Below are 25908 nucleotides of genomic sequence, written 5' to 3' on the forward strand. Positions count from 1 at the left end.
CCCAGAGGAAGGATGGCTCAAGCCTAGGACTTGGGAGACCTGGGTTCATTTTCCAGCTCTGCCACAGACTTCATGTGTGAGCTTGGGCAATCACTTAGCCTCTCTGTGCCTCAGTTCTCCATCTGTAAAAAGGGGATACTACTACTTCCCTACCTTATAGGGGTGTTGGAAGGATATTAAAGACTGTGCAGTGCTTTGAGATCTACTGGTGAAAAGCACAATGTAAGAGCTAGCTATTAATATTATATTGCCATGTTTTCTGGATAACTTTAGAGGTGAGGGGTTGTTGAACTCTGACAAAGCTCTGCAGTAGTTCTAAATTTGTTCCACTTAATACCTAGTATTTTCCTAAGGCATTTGCTTTCAAAGGCATTTAGATGTCTGTCTGTCCAACTTCAGTGGATTTCCAGCATTCTAACCCACATATTAAGGTGGAAATAACATTTGGGTTGAAGTTTCATAGTCTGGTCTTTTAAGTTGTACATTTTCAATGAGCAAAACTTGTTTAAACTGGTAAATGCAGCTGCCACTTTGCCTGTTCGTGATATTATTTTCTTCTAGACATCACCATTGGCTTGCACATTACTACCAAGGTATGTAAATTGACTGACTTGTTGTATTCATTTGCCTTCTGAAATAATGCCTCCAAAATAGCAGTCCTTGTATTTTACCTCAGTGCTAACATTTAAGTGTCATCTGATGGGTTATGATAGGAGTCGTCTGTCCTTATTGGGAAGAGACATACCCATCTCCAGTAACTCTAGCCACCAGCCTCTGTGTGTGTTTTATATCAGGTGGATTTGGCAGAGCCGGGTCTCTGTTTAGGAAACTTGCTTATTCTGTTCCGTAGTTTTTGGGAGGGTTTTTTTGATATCCAGCTTCTATAGAAAGCTCCCATTGTGAAGGAATTATGGCTGACTCGTCAATGTGATGAGTCTCCAACCCAGTATCCTCCCACGGTTTGTCAGACTAACAATGTGATGTTCATTCTGTGCATAGTACTGGAGAGGGAGTGCTGGGAGCTATTGACTAACATTATTACAAGGCTAGGAATCTCCTCCTCACTTCCTGTGGGCTGTGTAATATTGGGGCATGTTTTAATCAAATGCAACAATCCAAAATTAACTAAAGAGCAGAGCTCAGCTAAAATAGTTTCCCAGTCATGTGGGGAGGTAGTAGATGTGAAGTCTGGCGTGTTTACGTTACAGTGGCCTTTGACTGATCTAACTGGAGAAGCATAAAAACAAACAGGACTCCGGTGCTTTCCCAAGGACTGAATAGTTTTCTCCCAGAATAAATACGGTGCACCTCCCCCACAAATATTTTCAGAATCTATGCTCTGTGAAGCAGAGCCATGCAGGTGTTCAAAAAACTTCAGGAGTTCCTAGAATCAGGATTTTCCAGATTCTCTGTAAAACTTTGTTGTCCAGACAAGCAGATGATTCATAGCTGGAGCCTTTTATTTTTTCGTTTTCTTATTTAAAAGTGCAGTATTCGTGTTTGGCATGCAAATGCGGTGTTAATAGTTTAAAACGTTTACTTTCGACTGAGCCCAGCTTTTGCATTGCCCTGGCCAAAGGCCAGACCCGTTTAAAATGAACTGACTGAACAAAGAGATGCTTTTCTGTTGGAACTTAAACATGAAGCTCTAGATGCTATGATGTACCCATCCAGAAGAAAAACTGGACAGATGCAGATATTTATAGGGGGATTAGTGTGTAAAAATTAATAAGGATTTTATCCATAAGCAAATGGAGGCCCAGAAAACTCTTCTCCCTGTCTTTCTTTTTCCCATTGCAGCTGTCTGGATTTACATGATGTTGGTTTCCCCCAGCCAAGGGCAAGTGTTTCGGTAGCTTTTTAAGAGACAGGTTTTACAGGTTTTTATGCTGTCTTCATCTGTTGCTCAAGATGGGAGGAAGTGCTCAGAGTAGGGCAACCTCTGCACATCTTGGAACAATCCAGTTCATTTCTGAAAGTCATCTGACACCCAAAGGGAGTGTCTACACTTCAATTTTTAGTTGCGTTTTAACATATAACTATGCTACACAAAATACTTCTTCCAGGACACACAGAAGCAAACATTTGTCTCGGGCATACTAGACTATTATCATGTTAATGAATATGTTAAGTAATGTATGTTAAAACACCACTAAAAAGTGAAGCATATGTATATTAAAATATTTTAAAGGAAGAAATGAGTTGCAGAATATACTAACTTTGGTGTTTCTTAATCTCATTTTGCTGAAGATGGGTGTGTAATTAGATAAAATACCTTGCCTCTGTCACCATTTGGCTTCCACTGTGGGAATTCATTACAGAATTAGTAATGCTGCCTTATTTCATAAAGATTTTGCAATTCTTGATATTTGTCAAACAATATTTAGAAAGTGAGGTGAAGACAGACATGGCAAAGAACACTGGCTTTGTCTGAAGGGAATAACATTTTTGTTGGTGGGTGGTTGTTTTTTTTTGTGGAGGGGGAGGGGAAGGAAGGATAGAAACTTACAATTTCACAGAAGGAACCCACAGGGTAGAGCGCTGAAGAGGGAGGGGAGAAATTAGTGGAGATCTGAAACTACCAATAGGAATTGAAGACCTGTGGGATATATCTATATTTCAATTAAACAGCTGTGCCTGGCCTGTGTCAGCTGACTCAGACTCTCAGGGCTTGGGTAGTGTACTGTAAAATTGTGGTGTAGACATTTGGGCTGGGCTGGAGCCTGGTCTCTGGGATCCTCCCCGGCTCATGGAGTCCCAGAGCTTAGGCTCCAGCCTGAGCCCAAACATCTACATGGCAATTTTACAATCCCGCAGCTGAAGTCCTGTGAGCCTGAGTCAGACCAGGCTGACACGGGCCAACCGCGGGTGTTTAATTGCTCTGTAGACACATCGTTAGACGAGGACATAACTGTATGCTGAAGTTTGTCTGAATTAAGTTTTGTCAGTAGTGCTTACCTTTTTATAGTTTTAGATACTTTGATTGTGAGAACTCGGGAAACAAAAACTTCAGCATAATTCGTCAATGACATTCTATATCATCAATACTACATTGCCTTTAAAACCCCACAATCCTTCTCCATTGTTCAAAGCTATTGGATCTCAGATAACCACTTGTGTATTCTTCAGTTTTCAGCTAATTTATCTGTTGCAATACAAATTTAATCCCTGGTGCCCAGTACATTTTTTTTTTTTAAGCACTCGGAGATCTACATATGCACAGCGCGACGTAAGATGATTATCCCCCTGCTGTCAGCTGTGCTTCTTTACAGTGACTCCTTACAGAGTTTACTGTAGTATAAATCATTTACTTTTCACCCAAAATCTAGACATTTTGTGGTTTGGCTGGACTCTTTCCCTCCCGCACATTGTGATGAAAAGGCAGCGATGTCTCCGCGTAGTCTGTGTACTTACCTTGAATAGATGGATCTGTTTGCCAATGGGCATTATATAGTCTTTGGAGACACTTAAGTCATTTTATTTTTCCCTGCCAGTATGGTGATCCCAAGCATAAAGAGTTCATTTGTAGTCCATTTTTGGAACTTAGCGTTGTCTCTCTTGGGATAGGAGAGGCATGAAGACTGACACATGGAATTTCTGGTGACAGGAATTCCAGGTATGCCTGAGCCTTTGTCAAAGCCATGCAACCCTGGGATCTCCTTTTTATTCTTTCTCCATAGCTACAGTAACCCAATGCATTGGACAAAAGGTAATATCAAATTGAGAGAGAGGATGAAGTCCAAGTTCTCCATTTGGCTCAGTCAGGCCATCTTAGGGTATGTCTAACTGCAAAGAAAAGCTTGCTACTGGCCTGTGCCGGCTGACTCAGGCTTGCGGGGTTTGGGCTGCGGGGCTGTTCCATTGCAGTGTAGACCTCTGGGTTCGAGCTGGAGCCTGGGCTCTAGAATCCTATTAGGTGGGAGGGTCCTAGAGTCCAAGCTCCAGCACCAGCCCAGAAGTCTCCACAGCAATAAAACAGCCCCACAGCCCAAGTCGGCTGGCACAGGCCAGCCATGGATGTCTAGTTGCTGTGTAGACATATACCCTAGTTGTCTTTTGACAGACACCTAGACTCCCTTGCTTAGGGACTGTTCTTGGAGTTAGGCTCTGTACCACAACAATGAATCCCTGACCTTTGATTGGGGATTCTAGGTACTACCTCAATAGATATAAGCAAGTGACCTAAACAATAGCAAGTAGCTTGGGGCTCCAATGGGAGGGAGAATGCACTACTGTAGAGGTACCAAGTATTGTTGGTGAATCATAGTATATATTCAATGGAAACAGTCCTTAAATTAGGAGAGATGGATGCTTTTTAAACCTATATTTTGCAACCTACCAGGACTTAGAAGTACTTGATTGGAAAACTGTCTATGCTTTCAGGACCCATATGCTTTTTCTGAGATCAGGCTCTGGATTAACAATAGGAGATTGCATTTGTATATCTAGGCAAGGATCTGTCTGTTGTACAAAACAAAGGAAAACATACTTATAAAACTGGAGCTAGGTCAGAACCCTTTCCATTAGCCTAGTGTATTTACTCTGCAGCCTTTAGATACAGCACTGAACGTTTTCGAGAGCATCTACATCAGGGCTTGAAAAGACCACTTGTCTGCTCATCCAGAATAAGTGGAAAATGTGAACAAGTGAGTGGTGAGCCATGTAGCCAGTGGGACTAATCTGAGAGTTGTCCAGGAGAACTGTAATCTCGCTTTTCTAAAAGTTTTCCTAAAATATGTGGAACTCCTGAAAGACGGGCAAAGAGCAGTTTAGATGGCAAGTTTTAAATGGCCTGTTGTCCCTGGGAAGATAAACTGGAAGGTTGGGGGGAATGGAGAGAAGTGCCTGGATACGCTCTCAGCACAATATATCCACAGCAGCTGTATCAAGATTAGTGAGTGTGACTGTAGCAGTTGTGGGGAGTTTGAAAAATCAGTCTTGCACGTGCAGTACTAGTCGTCTATCCTCAAAGTGCTCAGATAATACAATGGGTGCCAACATAAGCAGATAGATAAAGGGTCTGTTTTAGAAAGCATCTGCAGCATTTTTATTTCCAGTATCAAAATATTAGAGTAATCATTCAAACAATATTGGCACATCTCACCCACCTAGTTAGTATGAGATCTGATCATTCTGCTAGATTGGCACAAATTTTATGTAGAAATGGCACAAAATCCACAGAGCTGAACTGGGTCAGGTGTCAGAAAGCTCTCCATACGTAAAAAAAATAACTTTTTGTGAATAATCTGAAAGGATATTGCTGTTCTAATGTTTTGAAAGCAGTTAAACATTTTTTACTTTGTTCCCAGCTCCAGGATCCAAGGGAGTGTTTGTTATAAGAGGAACACTGCTTTATTTAAAAGGTGAAAAAATTGCACTTGAGCCTTCTGTGAAACTCCTTAGGAAAAGAAGGGTTTGTTTCTAATGCCTCCCCTTATGCACAAGACCCCCCATATGCATCAGTTCAAATGCATCAGTTGTCATAGCAAAGGATATGAGTAGTACTTTATAACTTGTCAGTCACATCCCGTAGGAGGTGACGTCATAAATACATGTAGGGATGGGGAGACACTAGCAGCTTTTGTGTGGAAATATTTTATTAAACATGTTTAAAGAAAAACAACACTTCTGAAGTGAGCATACGAGTGTATTATGCAGTTTCCTCCTATATCCAGCAGGATTTCAGTTTTACACACACACGACTAGGTTGTGTCTGGTCCCTAATGCAGGTATGCGAGAGGTACATCTGCAAGGAACAGTCCCCTGCACTGTACATGAAGTTTAGGTACAGCTGCAGTCTCTGGAGACAGAAGGCCTACTGGAGCTCCCCAATACACAGGGAGCGTGTACCTGCGGCTACATCCCTTTACGGGGTGCAGCATGCTCTCCTAAGCTGAGGGGGTGGTGGTGGAGGTGTCATGGCCCTGCCTCCTCGTCCTCCAATTTGAGGAAATAAGCAGAGTGCAACCCAGTGCTCCACACTGCCTCCATCACAGGGCTGTGCCTCTCCAGGAATAATTGGGCCCTGAGAAGAAAAAATCTATTTTTATACCACTGTATTTAGTCAGGAGGAGATTCATTTCTCATTAAGGAAATGAGTTCAATAGCTTTAGAATGTGCCACCAGTGAAGTCAGTCAGGACCATCTGATTTCCTCTGTTGTGTGAGACAAAAGTTGCACTCACAAAAAAATAAATTTCTGCCTGTGAGGAGATGAATCCGTATCCTCTTCAGGAGAGAGACCCAAGAGAACTAGCCTTGGATTTGGTGGCACTAAACCCACTTTACAAAAATTAAAATTTTAATGCCCCTCCTTAAACCATGTGATTTAAATAAGTGGCGCATTGAGCAGCAATGGAACTTCTCTGTGGTCCTTGTACTTTGCCTAAGCAATGCTTTGTGGTACCCTCCTCTCCCCCAGGAGTCCCCCCGTTTCTTTGGGCCTCAGCATTCTTTCCTCCTCTGCTGGTTTTCTCACGCTCTACACACCTGTTTTCAAGGCACTGGATGCTACCAACTATCCTCCTAACTGCGGATGACTGGGTATGACTCCCTCTTGGAACTTATCAGTGCCACTCCTTATTCTGCCTGAGGAGTTGTTCTTGAATGATTCTGGGCACTCCCACCAGCCTTTGTAATGCTGTCATCTGGGGAGCCAAGGGATTGGAAATGGGATTTGTCTCTTGTAAGTCACTGCAGTGTGTTCCTGTTCGATTATGATAAATGAGTCAAAACCTTTCTGCCAGTTTGAAGTGCAGCGCTATTTATCCTCTGGTGTGCAGGTGGAGGGGTTAGCCTGCCAGAGTATCCTGAACAGCAGCTGCATAGAACTGATTAGAGAGAAGATACAGCTGTGCAGACCCATTAGGCTAGAAGGCTGACCCATGACAAGTGTTTATCTTGTGACTAATTTAATTTCAGCCAGCGAAGTTTGGGAGGCTTCCAAAGGTCAGGACTTGAGAGAAGAATGTTGTAATTAATGTTTTATGCCACACTTAATTTGGAACCTTTTAATTCTGAGATAAGGGGTAGTGTGTATACATATGTGGGTTATAATCTGCCAGCTAATGGCAACAACAAGAAAAGGGCTATGTAAACAATGTAAATGTTAGTACCACATCTGAAGGAAGCAACAAAGAGTCCTGTGGCACCCATGTGTCTGACGAAGTGGGTATACGAAAGCTTATGCTCCAATACATCTGTTAGTCTATAAGGTGCCACAGGACTCTCTGTTGCTTTTTAGAGATCCAGACTAACACGGCTACCCCTCTGATACTTGACATATGAAGGAAACACCCATCTTCACACAGTAGTTAAAATTGACCAACCCATTATTGGACATGTATCTGTTCTGTAGTGTTAGTATTCTTTAAAGAGAGAGAGAGAGAATAAAATGTAAAATGTGGCATTAAAGATGTCTTTTACAACCACTTGAAAATGTGTCTCATCCTGAAAAGAGGTAAGGCTTGGTTTTAGAAGCTTTAATCTTCCATGTTTAAAAAGATACATTTCAGTTTTCCTTTTAAAGTATTTATTGATTTGTTAAATACAAATGCCCAATTTTTTAATGTATAGATAATGTTTTCTCTAAATCGGTAACCACTGAAGGAACAGGAAGCTGCCATCTTGCCTGTCTGAACTAGCTCGTGATGAATGAAGCATTACTCAGCAAAGGAATGCACCAGAGAGGCTGGCAGCTTTCCGTGCTTAGAGAAATACTGTTTACTAGAACCTCTCTTTAACACTGGTTTAGTGCGTCTGTCTCTGGTACTTATGTGGGGCCTCACTACCATAGTATCTGAGCACCGCACAATCCTTAATCCCCTACCTAAAAAGGTGTTGTGAGAAGAACTATTATGTCCATTTTATGGATGGGGAGGGGACAAGTGACTTGCCTGAGGTCACGCAGGGAGAGGACTTAATCCTGGTCTCCCAGGACCTAAGTTAGTGCCCTACCCACTGGAGCAGCCTTTCTTTGCAAATATCACTTTCTACACAAACTTTACTAGTAAATAACAGAACTTTAAAACATCTGTGTGAGTCTATAATTTTTCTCATCCATTTATCTATGGGTTAGCACTTTGTGACAAACTATGGAGCCCAGTCCCAAAGAGTACAAATCTACTTCAGATCAATCATGTTGTGAATGGAATTTGAGGGAGAATCACCATTTGGAAGGATTGGGGCTGATATTGGCATGCTGCTCTTCCTCCTCGCAAGTACCCCTACAGTGGCAGCTCTCACTGAGATGAACCTTTGCAGTTCTGGGAAAAGTTGAAAAGATTAAAAGAAGGGAAAAGCTCCACTTTTAACTTTCATGTAGATGTCTGTAGAAAAATTGTACTGATTCATTCCAATACTGTCTCTTTGGGGCAGTTTAAACCTTTGCAGAGGACTGTAAATCCTCTTCGAATGAGCTACCTGTTTTTCCTCTCTCTGCTTCCTATGCTGTCCAAGGCCCTTCTGCTCCCCTTGCAAATCATCAATTGCTGCTTCAAAATACCTCTGATATTAATAAATCCTATAATCTTGTTTTTCTCCCTGATCAGCCTTCTCCACAGAGTAAAAGTTCCCTGTTTGAGTACAAATTAAGAAAGATGCCTTCCCTCGAGATCATAGAATGATGCCAGATATCACAATTAATTATTCCAACAGTACCCTGGCAGCACCTACCAACCCTGTTTACCCATCTTGTTGTTACTTTCCATACTTCAGAATTGTTGTTACAAGTATTTTTTCTGTATTTTTTTTTTTAAACACTGGGGAAAACCAATTATATTTACCTCTCACAAAATCTTAGCCCTGGTCTACACTGGGGGGATCGATCTAAGTTACGCAACTTCGAAGTCGACATACTTAGATCGACTTACCATGGTGAGTCAACTGCTGCCGCTCCCCCGTTGACTCTGCCTGCACCTCTCGCAGCGCTGGAGTACAGGAGTTGACAGGAGAGCGCTCGGGGGTTGATTTTATCGCGTCTAGACTAGATGTGATAAATCGAACCCTGCTGGATCGATCGCTGCCCACCGATCTGGCGGGTAGTGTAGACAATACCCTTAATTGTAGCTTTAAAACAAAATGTAATGCAGGATGTTTTTTCACAAAAGGGACACTGACGTGTAGTTCACTGTGTCATTAATACATAGGGTTCACATTTTTGTTACGACTAGAGTTGGTTGTAGGGAACCATTAAAGTTTGATCCTTCCTTTAGCTTTGCTTCACAGCATAGTAATACCGTCCTCCCTCACTCTCTTGTTCTTCAAAAGGGTACATTCTTATAGAAATACAGAACTTGTATGTGTCCAGATGGAAATAAAATGGTACATCTGTTGACTGGTTGATTACTTGGATGAATAAATGGCACCATACTGTATATTTGTGTTCCAGAACAAGACTCACTGGGACACACAGAATAATTAAAGGCGGGACTAGATCAGAGCTACAGTTTCCACATTGACTATTTACACACTGAAAAGAGATTGCACTTAATTATAGGTCTGGTGGGTTTTTTAATGCACCTTGATTTGAAAATGACTACTAGACTACCCTGCTAGACTACTCTCCCTTTAATTCCATCAACTATGTGGGATGTATTTCTCCCCCCCCCCCCCGCCCCCTCTTCTGGAATGTCAGGGGGCCGCCTGCATTCAGAGTACAATGGAATTTCATTTGTCAGGCTCTGGCCAGCTGGAGAACTGTCTGCAGCTGTGATTCTCCCTGCCCTACAACTGGTACCAGTCAGGTGTCAGCTCAGTAATGCTGAGTGTGGGAACCCTGCTGCTCTCGCTAACTAGGTGACGGATTCCCCCAAAGCAATCCACTTGTTGCACTGGCTTTGCCTCGGCTGTGACTGGAGTAACAAATCTGTGAAGGATGTATTTGGAGAGGTGGGGAGAAATATAACCTCTTGAAACTTTTCATTTTCCGGGCAGGAATAATGCTTTTATTTTAAAAAAATACTTTCTCTGCTTCAGTTGTTGCAACCTAGAGTTGTCTGACAAAATGGTCTTATATGGGCTGTCTTACAGCCATAAAGAGAGAACGGTTGTTACTGCCTGTAATAAACATTTTACAACAGCAGAGAACATAGTAGCTGCCATACTGGGTTAGACCAGGGCCCATCTTGCTCAGTATCCTGTCTCTGACAGTGGCTCATACCAGAGTTTCAGGGGGAGTGTGCAGAACAGAGCATTTATGGAATGATCCGTCCTGTCATAGAATCATAAAAGATTAGGGTTGGAAGAGACCTCAGGAGATCATCTAGTCCAGTCCCCTGCTCAAAGCAGGACCAACACCAACTAAATCATACCAGCCAAGGCTTTGTCAAGCCAGGCCTTAAAAACCTCTAATGAAACAGTCTTTCACACCCAGCTTCTGGTAGTAAGAGGGTTAGGGTCATTCCAAATATAGGGTTGCATCCCTGACCATCTTAGCTAATAGCCATTGATGGGCCTATCCTCTATGAACTTATCCAGTTCTTTTTTGAACCCAGTTATAGTTTTGATCATCTCAACATCCCATGGCAATGAATTCCACAGGTTAGTTGTGCTTTGTTTGGCAAAAGTACTTTCCCTTGTTTGTATTAAACCTGTTGCCTATTAAGTTCACCAGGTGACCCCTGGTTTTGTTATTGTGGGAAAGAGTAAATAACACTTTCTCCCTACCAGGGGCAGCTCTAGCCATTTCGCTGCCCCAAGCACGGCGTCACGCCACGGGGGGCGCTTTGCCGGTCGCGCGGCTCCGGTGGACCTCCCACAGACGTGCCTGCGGAGGGTCTGCTGGTCCTGCGGCTCCGGTGGACCTCCCGCAGTTGTGCCTGCGGATGCTCCACCGGAGCCGTGGGACCATTGGACCCTCTGCAGGCACGCCTGCGGGAGGTCCACCGGAGCTGCCTGTCGCCCTCCTGGCAACCGGCAGAGCGCCCCCCCCCCCCCCGGTGCGGCACGCCGCCCCAAGCATGCGCTTGGAGCCTGGAGCTGCCCCTGCTCCCAACCATTCATGATTTTATAGACCTCTATAATAACTTCCTTTAGTCATCTCTTTTGTAAACTGAATAATCCTAATCTTTTTAATGTCTCCTTGTATGGAAGCTATTCCATACATTTAATCATCTTTGCCCACCTCGGAAACTTTTCCAGTTCTACCATATCCTTTTTGAGATGGAATTGGACACAGTATTCAAGGTTTGGACGCACCATGGATTTTTAAAGTGGCATTAAGATTTTTTTTAATCCCTTTCCTAAGAATTCCTAACATTCTTTTTGACCATTGCTGCTCACCGAGTGGAAGTTTTCAGAGAACCTTCTACAGTGATGCCTAGATCTCCTTCTTGGATAGAAACCGCTAATTTAGACCCCATCATTGTAAATGTGTAGCTGGGATTATTTTTTCCCCTCTGCATTACTTTGCACTTACCGTTGAAGTGTGAAATCCAGGCCAGGGAAAGACCTGTTGCTTTGAATTCAGAATTAATAACCGCACACACCTCTATCTTTGCTTCATAAAAAGATAGCGAAAACTGCCAGGGGAGAAAGAAACTTAAACAGAAGCTGCTTTCTGGACAAATATTTATCCAATGAGAAAATGGAGAGAATGGACTGCAGAAAATCACTTTTTTTACACAGCCGCACACCTGTGACAGCTGTGTGTGAGCACTTGTTGAGAGGAGGTATTGCATAGTGTCCACTCTACTGGCCACCTGCCTCTCCAGATAGCAAATTAAATTAGGGGTCAAATACCTCCTAGTCCTCTTGCCTAGGGAGCCCCAAACTGCTGGGCTGGAGGAGTGCTTTGCAGCCATTGGGCTCTGCAGGTAGGGAAAGCTTGAAGTATAAGACTAGGGACCTGGCGGCATACTTTTCATATTCCTCAAACCTCCAATTTCATAGGGCAAGCTCATACAACTTAATCAGCCCGTGGCCATACTCTGAACAGCCTCTGAGGAGGGGAGTGGAGTGTACAGGGGCAGTCAGGGACCAGACCTTTGAAGAAGCACCAGGCCCTGCACACAGCAGCAGACAGGATTATTCAGTAAGCAGAAGAGTGGCATCTGGTGGCCAGCAGCACCAACAGCAGGCAGCCCAGCCAGAACTTGTAACCAAGAAAATTCTCAAGCAGCCTTGGAAAAAAGGCCCAAAATTGTGAAATTATTAATGTCACAGTTGCTGCTGATGCTGGAAAAGGAAGAGAAGCCTTGAGACTAACAGTTAGTTGTATTTTGTCTTTGATAGCTTGCAAAATGATAGCCACTCTGAAGAGACTAGAATGCTTCACAGAGCTTAAATGGGGTGGGCAGGGGGAGGAGAAGGGAGAGACATGCACCACTTGTGGCTCTTCAGATTTTAAACTCTACAAACATGTTAAAGTCCATTTCATGTTTTGAAAGGTGAATAAATCCTTTTTAATATTGAATCGCTATAACAGGTTGTCTTCAACAGAAACTGCTGTTGACCAGAATCAGCAGCAGGTAGGGTGACCAGATGTCCCGATTTTATAGGGACAATCCTGATTTTGGGGGCTTTTTCTTATATAGGCTCCTATTAGCTCCCCCCCGGTCCTGATTTTTTACACTTGCTGTCTGGTCACCCTAGCAGCGGGGCTACCAACCATACTGTTCAAATATAAAGTTTCCCCTTTCTGTTGTCATTCTAAACGGTAGAACATGTGTACTGAAGCATTTGCGGTTGTTGTTACTACTAAAACACGTTAGTTTTCAATTTTTATCCTATAAAATGTAAGATGTGTTGAGGTTGGGAGTGTATGAGAGAGGCAAGAATTGCAACACATTCTCCTGTGATTGTTTCTGTTTTACTAACTTAATGAGATTGTATTTGTGTTTGTCCTGTTCTTTGTTTGAAAACTCCTCTGTTTGGGGCACAGCTAAGACAGCCAGGTTACTCCTTCATGTGAAAAATAGGACTCTATTCTGTCCAGTTTCTTTGAACACATTGTACAGTATTATCAAAGGGGAAAAATTTGAGAAGTTACTTTAAATAGAACAGTAAGTACAACCAGTTCTTCATCAAACCATAAACTTAGCTCATCTGGGGCTTACTGGAGAATGATTTTTTTTTTAACTTCAGGATAATAAGTGTTCATTTGAACACTAGCTTAGTCTCTCTCTCTCTTCCCTCCCCTACCTCTCCCTCATTACTCATTCATCACTGAACTAGACCCAGGAACTTACCTAAGCCTTTTACCTCATGTCTGTTTCCTTTTAATCCTTTTGCATGCTATCTGCACCAGATCTCATTTGGCTGAAGATGTTTCTCCTGCCAGTCTCTGTGTTGCTTGATCATGTCACAGTACTCTTGTTTTCATTCTGTAGAGTTTAGGGAGCAAGTGTACCTAAGTGTGTCTAAATCAACACTGTCAGTATGTTTTACATCAACCACATTATGGTAAAATATAGTAATAGTGTTTGTAGGTGAGTGTATAGGAGGGCTGAAGGGTTAAACATAATGTCTCCTGCAAACTGTTCTAGGACCTCTGCTTATTTTAACATTCAGTAATGGAGATCTATTGGATTGAGGGGCAACCCATTGCTATTAATGAGTCATTGGCCTCATTCCCAAGCTGCCTGAAGTGCTGCTCTCCCTAGTGGAAGTAATTTTGTCTTTGAAGTACTTTCCAGAGCTGTCAACTAATGTTCCACAGTTCCCAGAGGAAATAATAAGCCAAGATGCACACTCTGAAAGTGTAGAGTCTAAAATGAACTGTTCCTATAGGAGACTGGCAGTCTGCTTCTCTGTGGAATTCAGCTTGTTTATATAATCTTATCTGGCTAAGCTTTGGTATTCAGCCTGGCAGGCAGTTCCTATGAAAAGCAGCTGTCCAAGCAATGGGAGTGGTGCTCCTGGTGTTGCTTCAGAAGGTCTATAATTTCTTGTTTCATATAAATTAAGGAAATGCAATACTTTTTTGGCTAAAACCAGATGTTCTAAGCAGTTTTCTTCTCCCTCATAAATAGCTCTTTAACTATGCTCCCCTGTGATAGATTTATTTATTTGTGAATTGATTATATGACTCCAGGGTAATATTCCCAATGGCCACTAGGAAGGTAAATATTTATGTTCTGTAAACAGTCAGCTTGAGGCAGAATACACATTTGTTACAGGAGTAACTAATGGGTGCCACGGGTATTTGCGCACTTGCTGTATTTTGGGATGATGCTTTCCTTGCTAAAAATTTATTTTTAGCTTGAAGTCGTTGACAAAACTTAGAAGCTGTGCTGGAAAAAGTTTCCAGACTTGGGAGTGAGCTGTCGGACCAGGTTTCAATATTGTGGGACAAGAAGAGGTAGTTCCACCAACATAAACAAAATCCTGGTAATCTCAAATGCCCGAGGATGGGTTCTCTACAGGAACACCTGTACTTCACTGTTAAAATTAAGATATCTTTTTATTAGTGAGATACATCTCACTATAAAAAAAACACCTTTTATTGTTAAGGGAGGAGGCAGCCAAAAATATTTCAAGTGTTTGTCCAACAGACTGCTCAGTAATGGAATTTTTCGTAAAATGCATTAAAAGTAAATGCCTTATGGGAAAGAGGAACAGTAATAGTAGGTGTCTACAGAAAAATTCTGAGGTATTTCTGCATGTACAGCATTATGTTGGGAAGTGAGATGGGATGGAACTGACAAGTTCAGGAGCCCTTCTTTCTGACATTTAAAAATTTTACAGGAAATAAAATTGTCAGCATAGTTAAAACTCATGTCTGAATCTTCTGTATTTCGGTGATAGCAGTGTGGTCCGTCAGATCCTGGACACTTCTCTTATCAATCTGTAAGCACTGCATTTTATGCTTGCCAGAGCTTCAAGCAGTCTCTTTATAACACTTCAGTAAGAAATGGATCCAGTGTTCAGATTCAGCACCCAGAAGTCTAGTTCAGGGGTTCTCAAACTTCATTGCACTGCGATGCCCTTCTGACAGCAAAAATTACCACACGACCCCAAGAGTGGTGACTGAAGCCTCAGCCCACCTGAGCCCTGCTGCTCTGAGCGGGGGGCCCAATGGCTTCATCCCTGGGCAGGGCCTGTAAACTGAGCCCTGCTGCTCAGGGCGGAGGCCAAAGCCTGAGCCTTGGGTGGTGGGGCTCAGGCTTCAGCTTTGGCCCTGGGTCCCAGTCAGTCAAACGCCAGCCCTGGCGACCCCATAAAATGGGGTCCCGACCCACAATTTGAGAACCGCTGGTCTAGTTCTTCCTTCCTGTCACCTGTGAATAGCATCAGTCGCAGTTTTAATTTACTTTAATTCTTACACTGTTGCTGCATGCAGAGGTCACATTTTTTCTTATTTATGTAATCTGACTTTCACTGAAATACAGGACCTCTAGACAGTGTTCCCAGCATTGTGCAGAAGTCTGCAGAAACACTGACATCTTTCACCCACAGAGGGATCAATTTTATTCCACGTCAGAATGATTAAGTAGGGTGGAGAATTCTGCCAGCTTGCCTTGTGTAGAATATTACAAGTTTTCAGACAGTAATTGTTCATCCTCATTAAGAACCAGTAATCAAACATGATCCACTCCATTAAGTAAAATGGAATTCCTGTATTTCCTGACATTTTATGATGAAGAAACTCCAAGAACTTATTCACTACTGTATTACTAACCCCTGTTAACTGTGTACCTGTGTAATTAGCGCAGTGTCAGACAATTTGACTTTTGAACAGTTTATTGCTGACTTTCAGTAATAAACCACAGTTTGACAGACTTGCACACTAGGGCAGACTGGAAAAGAGAGAACTTTTATATGCAAAGTAACTTACTTAGCCAGGAAGTACTCTCCTCACTTCCACCCTCACCACTGTTTTTCTGGTACATCCTGCACATGTGTGATTGACATCATTCTGCTGTCATGGAAACTGATGTCAAATTTCAATGGAACTACTTCCCTATAGGATAAAGCAAGAATATTCCCTTTTTAGAAAAATTTGCAGTACAGAGATCAGTTGTTGCATGTATATCTGTTTGCGAGACAGCAGGGCATCCCAACAAAAGCTGTGTCATCACCCATCATGTATTTTTGTATTTGAACTCTTCTAGAAAACGTTAATTTGTAGCTTATTTGGATCTCTCGATCTCCAAAGCCAAATGGCTGCCTTAGTTCCTGGGGCTTTGGAGTGACAACATTTGGTAATAACATCCAGAAATTAAACTTTAGTTTTCTAGAAATGAAAATGGTATGATCTTAAGAACTAGTATTGCATGACTGGCCAGGGCTAAAAACTACTGTGACACTACCAGAAAAATGGAAATCCCAGTGTGTCCATGAGACATTGGATTGGTTTCTAGTGCAAGCTGGTCATGAAATACTAAACCCTAAAACAGTCAGTGGACCTGCACTGAATGTAGCTTGTGTGATTTGTAATGTAAAGCCTAATTTATCCATGTTTGGAGGAAAAGAAAAACCGTTTCTGTGGTAGGTTCTTTTTTAATTAAAAAAGGTAGCTGTATAAAGCTGCTCAGAGGTTAGGAATGTGGGCAGTCATCTCCAAAGATGGATTAGTAGGCTGAGTGTACGTGAGAAGGTCAAAAGAGCAAAACAAATTCAGGTCTCTGTCTTCTCTCCTCCCCCCTCCCCCCTCCCCCCCACTTTATAGTTGTGGAACCAAAGGAACTTGTTGCATGGATATCATGACTATACATGTTGGGATATCTGTGTCTTTGTGTACTCTTCTTTAGTTGTGGCATTCATATTACCTCAGAACCATCTTGCAAACTGTCATATAAATCAATCCATGCACTGTATACTCCAGTGGTTCTGAGCGTGTGGCCCACAGGCCGCTTGTGGCACAATCGGCACAGAACTGCAGCCCATGTGACATCCTCAGGGCCATACAGGTAATATGCGCCCCACAATGGTAAATAGGTTGGGAACCACTGGTCTACTCACTGACGTGTAAAGAAAATTAAGATATCAGACTCTTCTTAGCTAATTGGATGAGTAGAATTTTGCAAGTCTGCTTTGTAGTATTAAAACGGAGTGACTTTGAAAAGCGTTGCTTTTCGCCATTTATGTTGTGTCGATATTTTGAGTGAGTGGATGGTTAGGTACTCTGACTAGTTTGTTTATTGCAATATGGGTAAAGTGAAACAATCTCTGGTTCTCATGAACTAGCATAACGGGTGGACGGTTCTAACACTGCAGAGGGAAAGTTCTAAATTAAACTGGTTTTTATGTATTTTAAATATCAATTAAAACATTACTACTTAAACTTGGGTTTGACCAAAATCTGCACAGTTTAGTCATTTAAGTTTCATTGTTTTTCATTGAAGTAAAATAGTGCTGCTACCACAATGCTTTAGTTATGGTTGAGGAAGAACTTTTGATTTTAAATCTCTTCCACCCACCCACCTCTCCGTCAGGCACTTGTAACAATGTTACCAGCAAGGTGGAGTTGGGGGGAGGCAAGTGTTGACTTTTGAGGTGGGGCTTGGTAGTGAGAGTCCATGCTTGTCATTACGTCTACATCAAATTTCTTCAGTTTGCAGGGCTCACAATAAACTGCTTGTAAACTTTCTGGAATCTGAAGTCAATCTGGGTTCTTTCTGGCTCATGAATGCTCAACTAGATGAAATTTAGTTGACAATTCTGTCAATGAGGGAAGCAGAAAAGAGTCTAATTTCTGCTTAACAAATTTTTTTTACTGTTGGTCAGTAAAATAAGTGCAGCTCTGAATGTGCCTGGGGCTGATTTGTTGAATAAGAAAGTTATATTGTTGCATTATCACTATCCTGGCTTCGGCCACTTCCTGGCAATGTTTCAGACTTTTTAATATTTGTATAATTTAAACATTTCAGTGTTAACTTTGCCAGTGTGCACTGAGTGGGAGGTTTGACCGGGGGGGAATGGTGATGCTTATCCTATGGGTTGCCTCTGGAGTAGTTACGATGCCACAGCATGGTGCTTACTAAGGTAATGTAGCAGAGCAGCTGGTGTGGCTTTGAGGGACCTGTTAATGAAAGAGAACAGGGAGAAGCTTTAAATGTTGCAAACCTGCCCAAGAGGTGCCCCTTGCACTGGAGGTATTCTTGAGAGGGAGAGTCCTACAGCTACTTTGTGCTAACACAGTGCAAATGGGGTGCAGGGCAACAGAGAATTTGGACATTAATGGGGTGTTTTATACAACTAGAAGAAAATACCATAAATGCTGCTTCTCTGACCAAGAACTTCAGTTTATTTTAACAGCTGGATAACTTAGGATAACTTACTTTAAAATCATCCTGATAGTCTTCATCTTCTAATTATTCCTCATATAAATCTCCATAATCCTCTTGAAAAACTGATCAGATAGGATCAGGCATGAAGTATTTCTGTAAAATTTGGTTCTAAACTTTGTTTTTTTCCAACACTTTTGAGTTTTGACAAAGTCCAGCAGAGAGAGAGATACCACTCCTCATCAAATACACATTGATACACCCAAACAGTTGGTGCTGTGGCAGGGAAAGAATGAAAGCTTAGTGGTACTTATCAAAAATATTAGTCTCTCACTGTTTACCACTTGTTATCTTTAGAGGTTTGTCTTCCAACAGTAGAATTAAACAACACTTTATTAATACTTATGTCTGAGAAGTGCTAGCCCTTTTGAACGTCTGAGGAAAGATCTCTCCAATGAATGCATGTTAAAATAGGATACCGTATTTGTATTGGGAACTAGGGTAAGGATTTTAGATACATCTGTTATTCTGTTGCTCTTAGAGCATTTTTCAGAGTCACCGCATGAACTCTTTACATAGACTATTTAACTCCATAACCAAACATGTTTATGCATCTCTTTGCTGATTGGAATCAGTCACTCACATTCTTGGAATAAAACTGCAAAGGAAATTTAACCACTTTTAAAACATACACACAACACACTCTTCACACAGAGTAACACTCATTCCAGGTACCAACACAAAGTTACAAATCTGTAGCCTAGACATAAAATACTCCCAAGATTCAGATTTCAGAGTTAGGCATGTGTGGATAATTTGCATATGGACATTTGGTATTTGCACACCTGAGATGTATGCATAAAATACAAGGCCTTATCATTGAAAATCTGTCTGTAAGAGTAGAACCGTGTGTCAGACTTGCAGTAGTAAGTATTCTCATGCTATAAAAACAGATAGTGAGACTGAACATATGAAATTAATCTTTCAAAATATGATTGCCATTGGAAGTATTAATTGTAATTCAGTGAATTGTCTGTGTGAAGTGGTAACAAACATGAAATTAAATGAGATTTTTGGCTAAGCAGTGGACTTCATTGGTATTCATATATTGGGAGAGAGACTTCACTGAACCAGATCTGCTTATTAGGTGTACCTTCCAGATTGACCAATAATCCATAACATTGATATATAACAGTATCTTCTCTTTTCCAGATGAAGTGGACTATAGTAACTTTGGGGCCAACACACTAACCAGGAAAAAGAAGGCTCTGGTGACCCTCCGCAATGACAACCTTCGCAGGCGTCCCCACATTAATATCAGCATGCCTCAGGATTTTAGACCAGTGTCTTCCATCATTGATGTGGACATTCTTCCTGAAACACACAGAAGAGTGAGGCTCTATCGACACGGGTATGAGAAACCATTAGGATTTTACATCCGCGATGGGACCAGTATGAGAGTAACTCCTCATGGACTGGAAAGAGTACCTGGTATTTTCATCTCTCGTATGGTTCCTGGCGGCTTAGCAGAGAGCACAGGATTGCTGGCTGTTAATGATGAGGTCCTGGAAGTTAATGGCATTGAAGTGGCTGGGAAAACCCTTGACCAAGTAACGGACATGATGATCGCCAACAGCCACAATCTTATTATCACTGTCAAGCCAGCAAACCAAAGGAACAATTATAGCCGAAGCAGTAGGATGTCTGGCAGCTCAGGCCAGTCTACAGATAGCACAGCTAGTCACCACAGCTTGCCTTCCTCACACGTGCTGCAGAACTTCCATCCTGATGAGATGGAAAGTGATGAGGAAGCTGACATTGTCATTGAGGGTGGTCTGGACCCACAGCACATTCCCAAACTGCACAGCTTCCCCTCTAGTAGCCTCTCCCGAATCAATGGCAGCAGTCTTAGCAACAGACTTCAGAGAGACCTGGCTCTCAACAGTAACTCTGGCCGAGAAAGCAACGGCAACATCCACAAAATACTAAGCTCCTTAAAAACTGATCCCCGACATAGTTTGGTTATCCCCAGAGGAGGAATTGAAGAGGATGGAACCGTGATTACACTTTAGTGGCATTTTCTGTACTGAGTGTTTTTCAGTCTTAAGTGCCAATTGGAACAAATTGGACTCTTGCAACCCCTGACGCACAAAACGAGAGAACCTACATTCGTATAGACCCCATGGGTGTGAAAAATGTTACTTTCTAGGAAACATGGTTTTGGGGATTAGATGTAAAACTGTTACTTCAAATTCTGAAAAATAGTATAAATATATAGTTTGTCCCAGTTTTAAAATGAGAGAGCAAATGGAAGCACCAAATCTAAAATTATTTTCAGTTGACACAAACTTCAGAAAAAATCCCATGAGCTAGGAAATGGCAGCGCTGCTCTTTTGGGTTTGCGTGGATTTTTGAGAATAGTAACAGATGTGTCAGTTTGGGGTGGGGTCTTTTTTTAAATTGGTCAGAGAAAAACAGTTTTCTCTTAAAATGTTAAAAGTTCATGACAATTGATCAATCCTCCTATTACATACCGGTCTTCCATTAACTTGTTTACACAGATTATTTGCCATGTTATGTCTAATCTGGACAAGCTCTATATAAAGTAGCAGTTTCCCACTCTGGTGGTAGCAGTGTTGGGGAAACACTACATTTACACTTTCCAAACAAAACTTTGACCAAATGAGATGAGGTGTGTGTGTGTATATGTGTAATTTTTTTTTAAAAGCCTAAGTAAAAGGCATAGAGGAGGATGTTGATACCATCATTCCTTTTAGATCAGCACCACCTGCTGGTCAGTGGCAGTACTGTCTGAGTTATAACATTTTTGTATATTAGGTTACTGTATGTGAAAAGGAAAATAGATTTACCTAGAGGAGTTTAAACTGACTCCAGCACCATCACATGAAAAGCGCATTATTTTTTTTAAATATTTATTAGACAAGAACATTACCAATTTTAATGACTATTTTCATCGTCTCCATCTCTTGGTAACATGAGTAGTATGAATTTAGAGAACACAAGCCAGAAGGACAACAAAAAATATGAGTGACTTAAATACATATTACGACCATGTCGCAGACTACATCACTGATGGAAAGAGCTTTTTGCTGTGTTTTAGGGGCAACTTGAATCCACAAAGACTTTAGCTACAAAAGGCTGGCTGTCTACAGTACACTATTTGAAGGATACTGGCTGACTTCCTAGCCTATCTCTGAACAGTTTGCTCAATATTTCAGACATGATGCATCAGAGAGGGATCTGCCATGTTGTTTAGGGATTTAAGAGCTACTAACTTGGGAGTCAATACCTGGACTCATTACCCAAAGGAAGCAATTTTGCTCCCAATTCTGTTTCTCATCTCCAGAAAATGCCACAAATTGTTAAAATGGTCTAATCTAAAATATTTCGTAATATCAAAACAGTTTAAGGAACAAATATAATTGTCTTACAATGTATTTTTCTACTTTTAGCTGTGTCATTTTCTTTTGTCTTTTTTAACCTTGTAGTATTGTGATTAAAGCTTTTCTGATTTTTTTTAATGTGGTGGAATGGGCATTTCTTTAATATTGCACTGGGTTTGAAAACTCAGACCACTTAAGTTTCTACAAGGTGCAGTTCTGGACTTGGAAGGTGTATGTGGATTCCTTCTCACTCTAATTTTTAAAAATACAAATGAGCAACTGTTACTTTATTAACACAATGTTACACTGTTCACTGCCAGATATGCTTGAGGACATGGAATTAAATCTGTAATATTTTGGATAGTTTAAAGCTTCTTTAATGTTTTTTGTTTTGGGTTTTTTTTGTTTTTTTTAACATTCTCTCATGTTTGCTGTGTCAGTTTTAGAGATGTGTACCTATTTTGGTCAGGCCAGCAAGAATGACACATTGATCCTGTGACAACAATCTCTTTCTATGACTTCATTTGTATGCTGGCAGAGAGAGTCATTTTTTAGCTGACGGATATTGGTGCAGTAGACTGTTTCTCACAGTTCCATTGTATGCTTCAGTCACAAACCAGTTTATCAATAAAAGTAGTTTTATTTAAAGGTATACTGTTCTCTGAGTAAGAGGGTTTCTGTCTGGCTGAAGTTTTATTTTCTTCAGCAAATAACGATAGGTTGAGCAATGTGACTAGTCATGGATTACAAATCGTGATAGCTCTCTGCATGGCTTTTAATTTACATGTCATCAAAGCTGGTGTTTGTAACTTGCACTGCACCCTTCTTTCCTCCCCCTTACTACATTTTTCAGTAGAAAAGTCTGACTCTTCAGTCATGTCAAAACAGTCGACTCTAGTTTCTGGTTACACTTTTTTGTTGTGTTTGGGGGTACATTTGTTGATCTGTTCCTCAGTGGACCCTCTGTGCTCATGTGGCCATAGCAGACTGTTTTGATTTCTGTTGGGTTGGGTTTTTCCTCATAGATGACCTTTCTTTAATAAGGGATACAGTTGTTGCTTTTCTGATTCCCCTGGAAGGAGAGTAGTTTGCTCTGTCCTTCATAGGTCTGTTTTCAAGTGGCATGTTTTCCCTGTGGAGATGGGGTTGCTCTCACTTCCCAGAAAACACCTAAGACACTTATGTATTATATGATGCCATGGTGTAGACTGCTGCATGAGAGTACAAATAAAGTGCATTTGGAGAAACATCTGAAGAGGAGTCTTGGAGCCCCTCTGAGTAAAACAATACTTTGTCAAGGGTAGATGATGCTACAAGTAAAGTTCACTACATTGTCTACAAAATACTAAAATGAAGGATAAATCTTCCCAAATCTCTTAATTAGTCCTGTTTGTTAAAATGTATATTGGATAAAAACTTACATCAGGAACTTCCATGCAGACTGACTGGCACGAGTAGAAGTACTTCGAAGTCCAGTTACAACTGCAGACTAACTGAATACTTCTGTTAAAATGGATCCTCAGCACTGATATCTAAATTGTCATCAGGCTTTCAAGCAAACACCTCAATGAGAAGAATGACACTTCCCAGAATAAAGAGAGAGTTTTAAGGTAGCTACATGTCTGTGCTTCATTTGCACCAGTTATTATATGGCTGTTCTCTAACTTGATCAAAACTCTTGCATTTTTAGTGTAGATGGGACTTTAGGCACCTGTCACTGAATGGTGCTAAAGCTTTAGACTAATTGTACCCAATTTGCTCTAAACCTTAAGTTTACATTCTCCTTCAAGATGAATGAGTTGGTATGGTTCTGATTCCAGAAAAAAATTCTGCAAGTAGAGAAAGCAGACAAGCCACGACTGTGTGCTTCAATCTAATGTTTTCAGCAAGTGGCCTCACAGCATAAAAGGATTCTATTACCTCTGAAATGGGAGTATTTAACAATAAGAGTGCCTGAGGCAGCGGAGATGACTACATTCTCCTTCAAGGAAGTTTCCACAAAATTGGATATACAAGAAGCCAGCCAGATTGACTCAGATGGAAAATCATATCAACTTAGTTGAATATAGTGCATAGTTCTCACAAGGAAAGTCATAGCCCATGTTACCTCATTACAGGATAAAATTAAGGTTCTAGGAGCTGAATCTGTCATTCCCATTTTGGGCCGTGAACACATACAGTTGAGGAATACTATCAGCTTGAAATAATTTAAAAAATGGAATTAAAAGTAGTTTCAGGTACGACTGCTCAGAGTTCCACCCCATCACCAATGTCTGTAGTTTGTCATGGTCTCTTTTTAAAATAGCTTTTCCCTTCCACTGTTGCTCCGGGAGAGATGCACACAAATAAAAAATCTTTTGACTGTGTACAAGAAGTCTGAAACTGACTACACCTCTACCCCGATATAACATGACCCAATATAACATGAATTCAGATATAATGTGGTAAAGCAGTGCTCCGGGGAGGTGGGACTGCACACTCCAGTGGTCAAAGCAAGTTCGATATAATGTGATTTCACCTATAACGTGGTAAGATTTTTTTGGCTCCCGAGGACAGCGTTATATTGGGGTAGAGTGTATATGTGAAGTGCTAACAAATGTCCTATGTAAATAAACTGGAAAAATAGAAGAAAAAAGACTTCTCAACTTTCCGTTATACAAGTGTAAGGTGTTAACTGTAACAATAGTAAGTAACAGTTTTAGACAGAAGTGACTTTCTCTTTAAATTGAGGATGTCCCTTTAAGCAAACTTGAGCTTAGTTGCTACTCTAATGGGAGACGGCTAAGGAAAACTCAGTTAATACTGGTCCAGTCAGTGGATGATGGGCAGGTTTGGCTTGACTTTTTAATAGTATGCCCTGCTGGGGAGAAGTCTTAATTCTAGTGCCAGGGAAGGCTCTCATCCTTTACTAATATCACAACCATCTTTTCAATAGTTTTTTTTTTAATATTCTAACAGCTGTTGAGTGAAGCTTTTGTAGACCTTACCATGGACAGTTTTGTGATAACATATCAGTTCAGAACAGGATGGAAACATCTGTGTCTGGGGTACCGCATGAGATTGATGGCTATGGGGTGGGGCTAGGTAGTTGGAAGCTTCTCAGTTTGATAACCACATACTAAATTCTCAGTAGCTATGTAAAAATAGTATCAGAGGGGTAGCCGTGTTAGTCTGGTTCTGTAGAAGCAGCAAAGAATCCTGTGGCACCTTATAGACTAACAGACGTTTTGCAGCATGAGCTTTCGTGGGTGAATACCCACTTCGGATGACTTGCATCCGAAGAAGTGCCACAGGATTCTTTGCTGCTTCTATGTAAAAATAGCATGTTACTTTACATATCTGCACCCTGTGTCTTCAAGGTATGTCTGCTTAATTAACTAAAACAAGTTTTTTTGGTTTTTTTTACTTCTGTTAGAATTGAAGTGGCTCTTGCATATCCATACAGTATCTACGGTACTAACTGCTTCAACAACTCAGCAGAACTGCCAGTTAAATTCTAATTGATGATCTGTACAACTAATACTGATAGAAGTGGTAGAAACAATACAGCTTGCTTTTTCACATATTAGGCTGAGTTTAGAAGTGACAGAAAAATCATCCTTTTGCCTGGTTAAACTGAGCAAACAAAATAAGGATGTCAGATATTTTAATCATTTACCTAACTCCTCTTCAAACAAGACTTTGAATTCAAAGATCCTAGCTAGGATTGGCTGAAATGTCATGTGACATCAGGATGTTTCTGCTATTGACCTTGTTCTTGCTATTCAAAGTTACTGATGTCTGTTAAAATATTAATAATCTATTGCACATGCATATTACCGGATTCTGATTGAATCATCAGCCATCAACAATGGTGTGTTCCTGTCCCTTATCTTAAGTTTCAATATTGAATGAAAGTTTTTGTTTTTTAAATAAACCAGTTGCTCAAGCTTCCTTTTTGCCCTGAGGTAAATCACTTGAGAAACTAAGCACATTTGTCTAATCTTTTCCCTTTTAGAAAGAATACTGTTTGGGAAGAGGTGTGGTGAGGAAGAAAAAAAATATTGTGAATAAATATCACATGGAATATATAAAATTGATTTTGTACCCTTTCTTTTGCTTTTGTGTGATGATGCATAAAGGCTTGAAGTTTTTTATTAAAAAACAAGGATATTTGTTAGTAAGTAGGACAGTTTGCCATCCCTTTCTTTTGCTGGAGGATCTAGAAAAGTGGAGTAGGAGCAAGAGCTTCCTTAGAACTTAATGCAAAAGAACAGGAGAACTTTTATTTTGCAAAATGTTAGCATGCATATGGAATGGAAAACAATGCTATATATTGTTTATATATATCAATGAATC

General features: G+C 41.0%; 1 protein-coding gene across 1 annotated transcript in view; it reads left to right on the forward strand.

Moving 5' to 3' along the window:
* PARD6G (par-6 family cell polarity regulator gamma) overlaps window positions 1–21936 on the forward strand; it is a 106639-nt gene extending 84703 nt beyond the window's left edge. The window contains exon 3 of the mRNA XM_039521301.1: window positions 19379–21936. Within this exon, the coding sequence (XP_039377235.1) occupies window positions 19379–20238 (860 nt within the window). The 3' untranslated portion in view covers window positions 20239–21936. The remainder of the gene's footprint in view (window positions 1–19378) is intronic.
* The last annotated feature ends 3972 nt before the right edge of the window (window positions 21937–25908 follow it).

Source organism: Mauremys reevesii, linkage group 2 (assembly GCF_016161935.1).
Source record: "Mauremys reevesii isolate NIE-2019 linkage group 2, ASM1616193v1, whole genome shotgun sequence".
NCBI lineage: Eukaryota > Metazoa > Chordata > Testudines > Geoemydidae > Mauremys > Mauremys reevesii.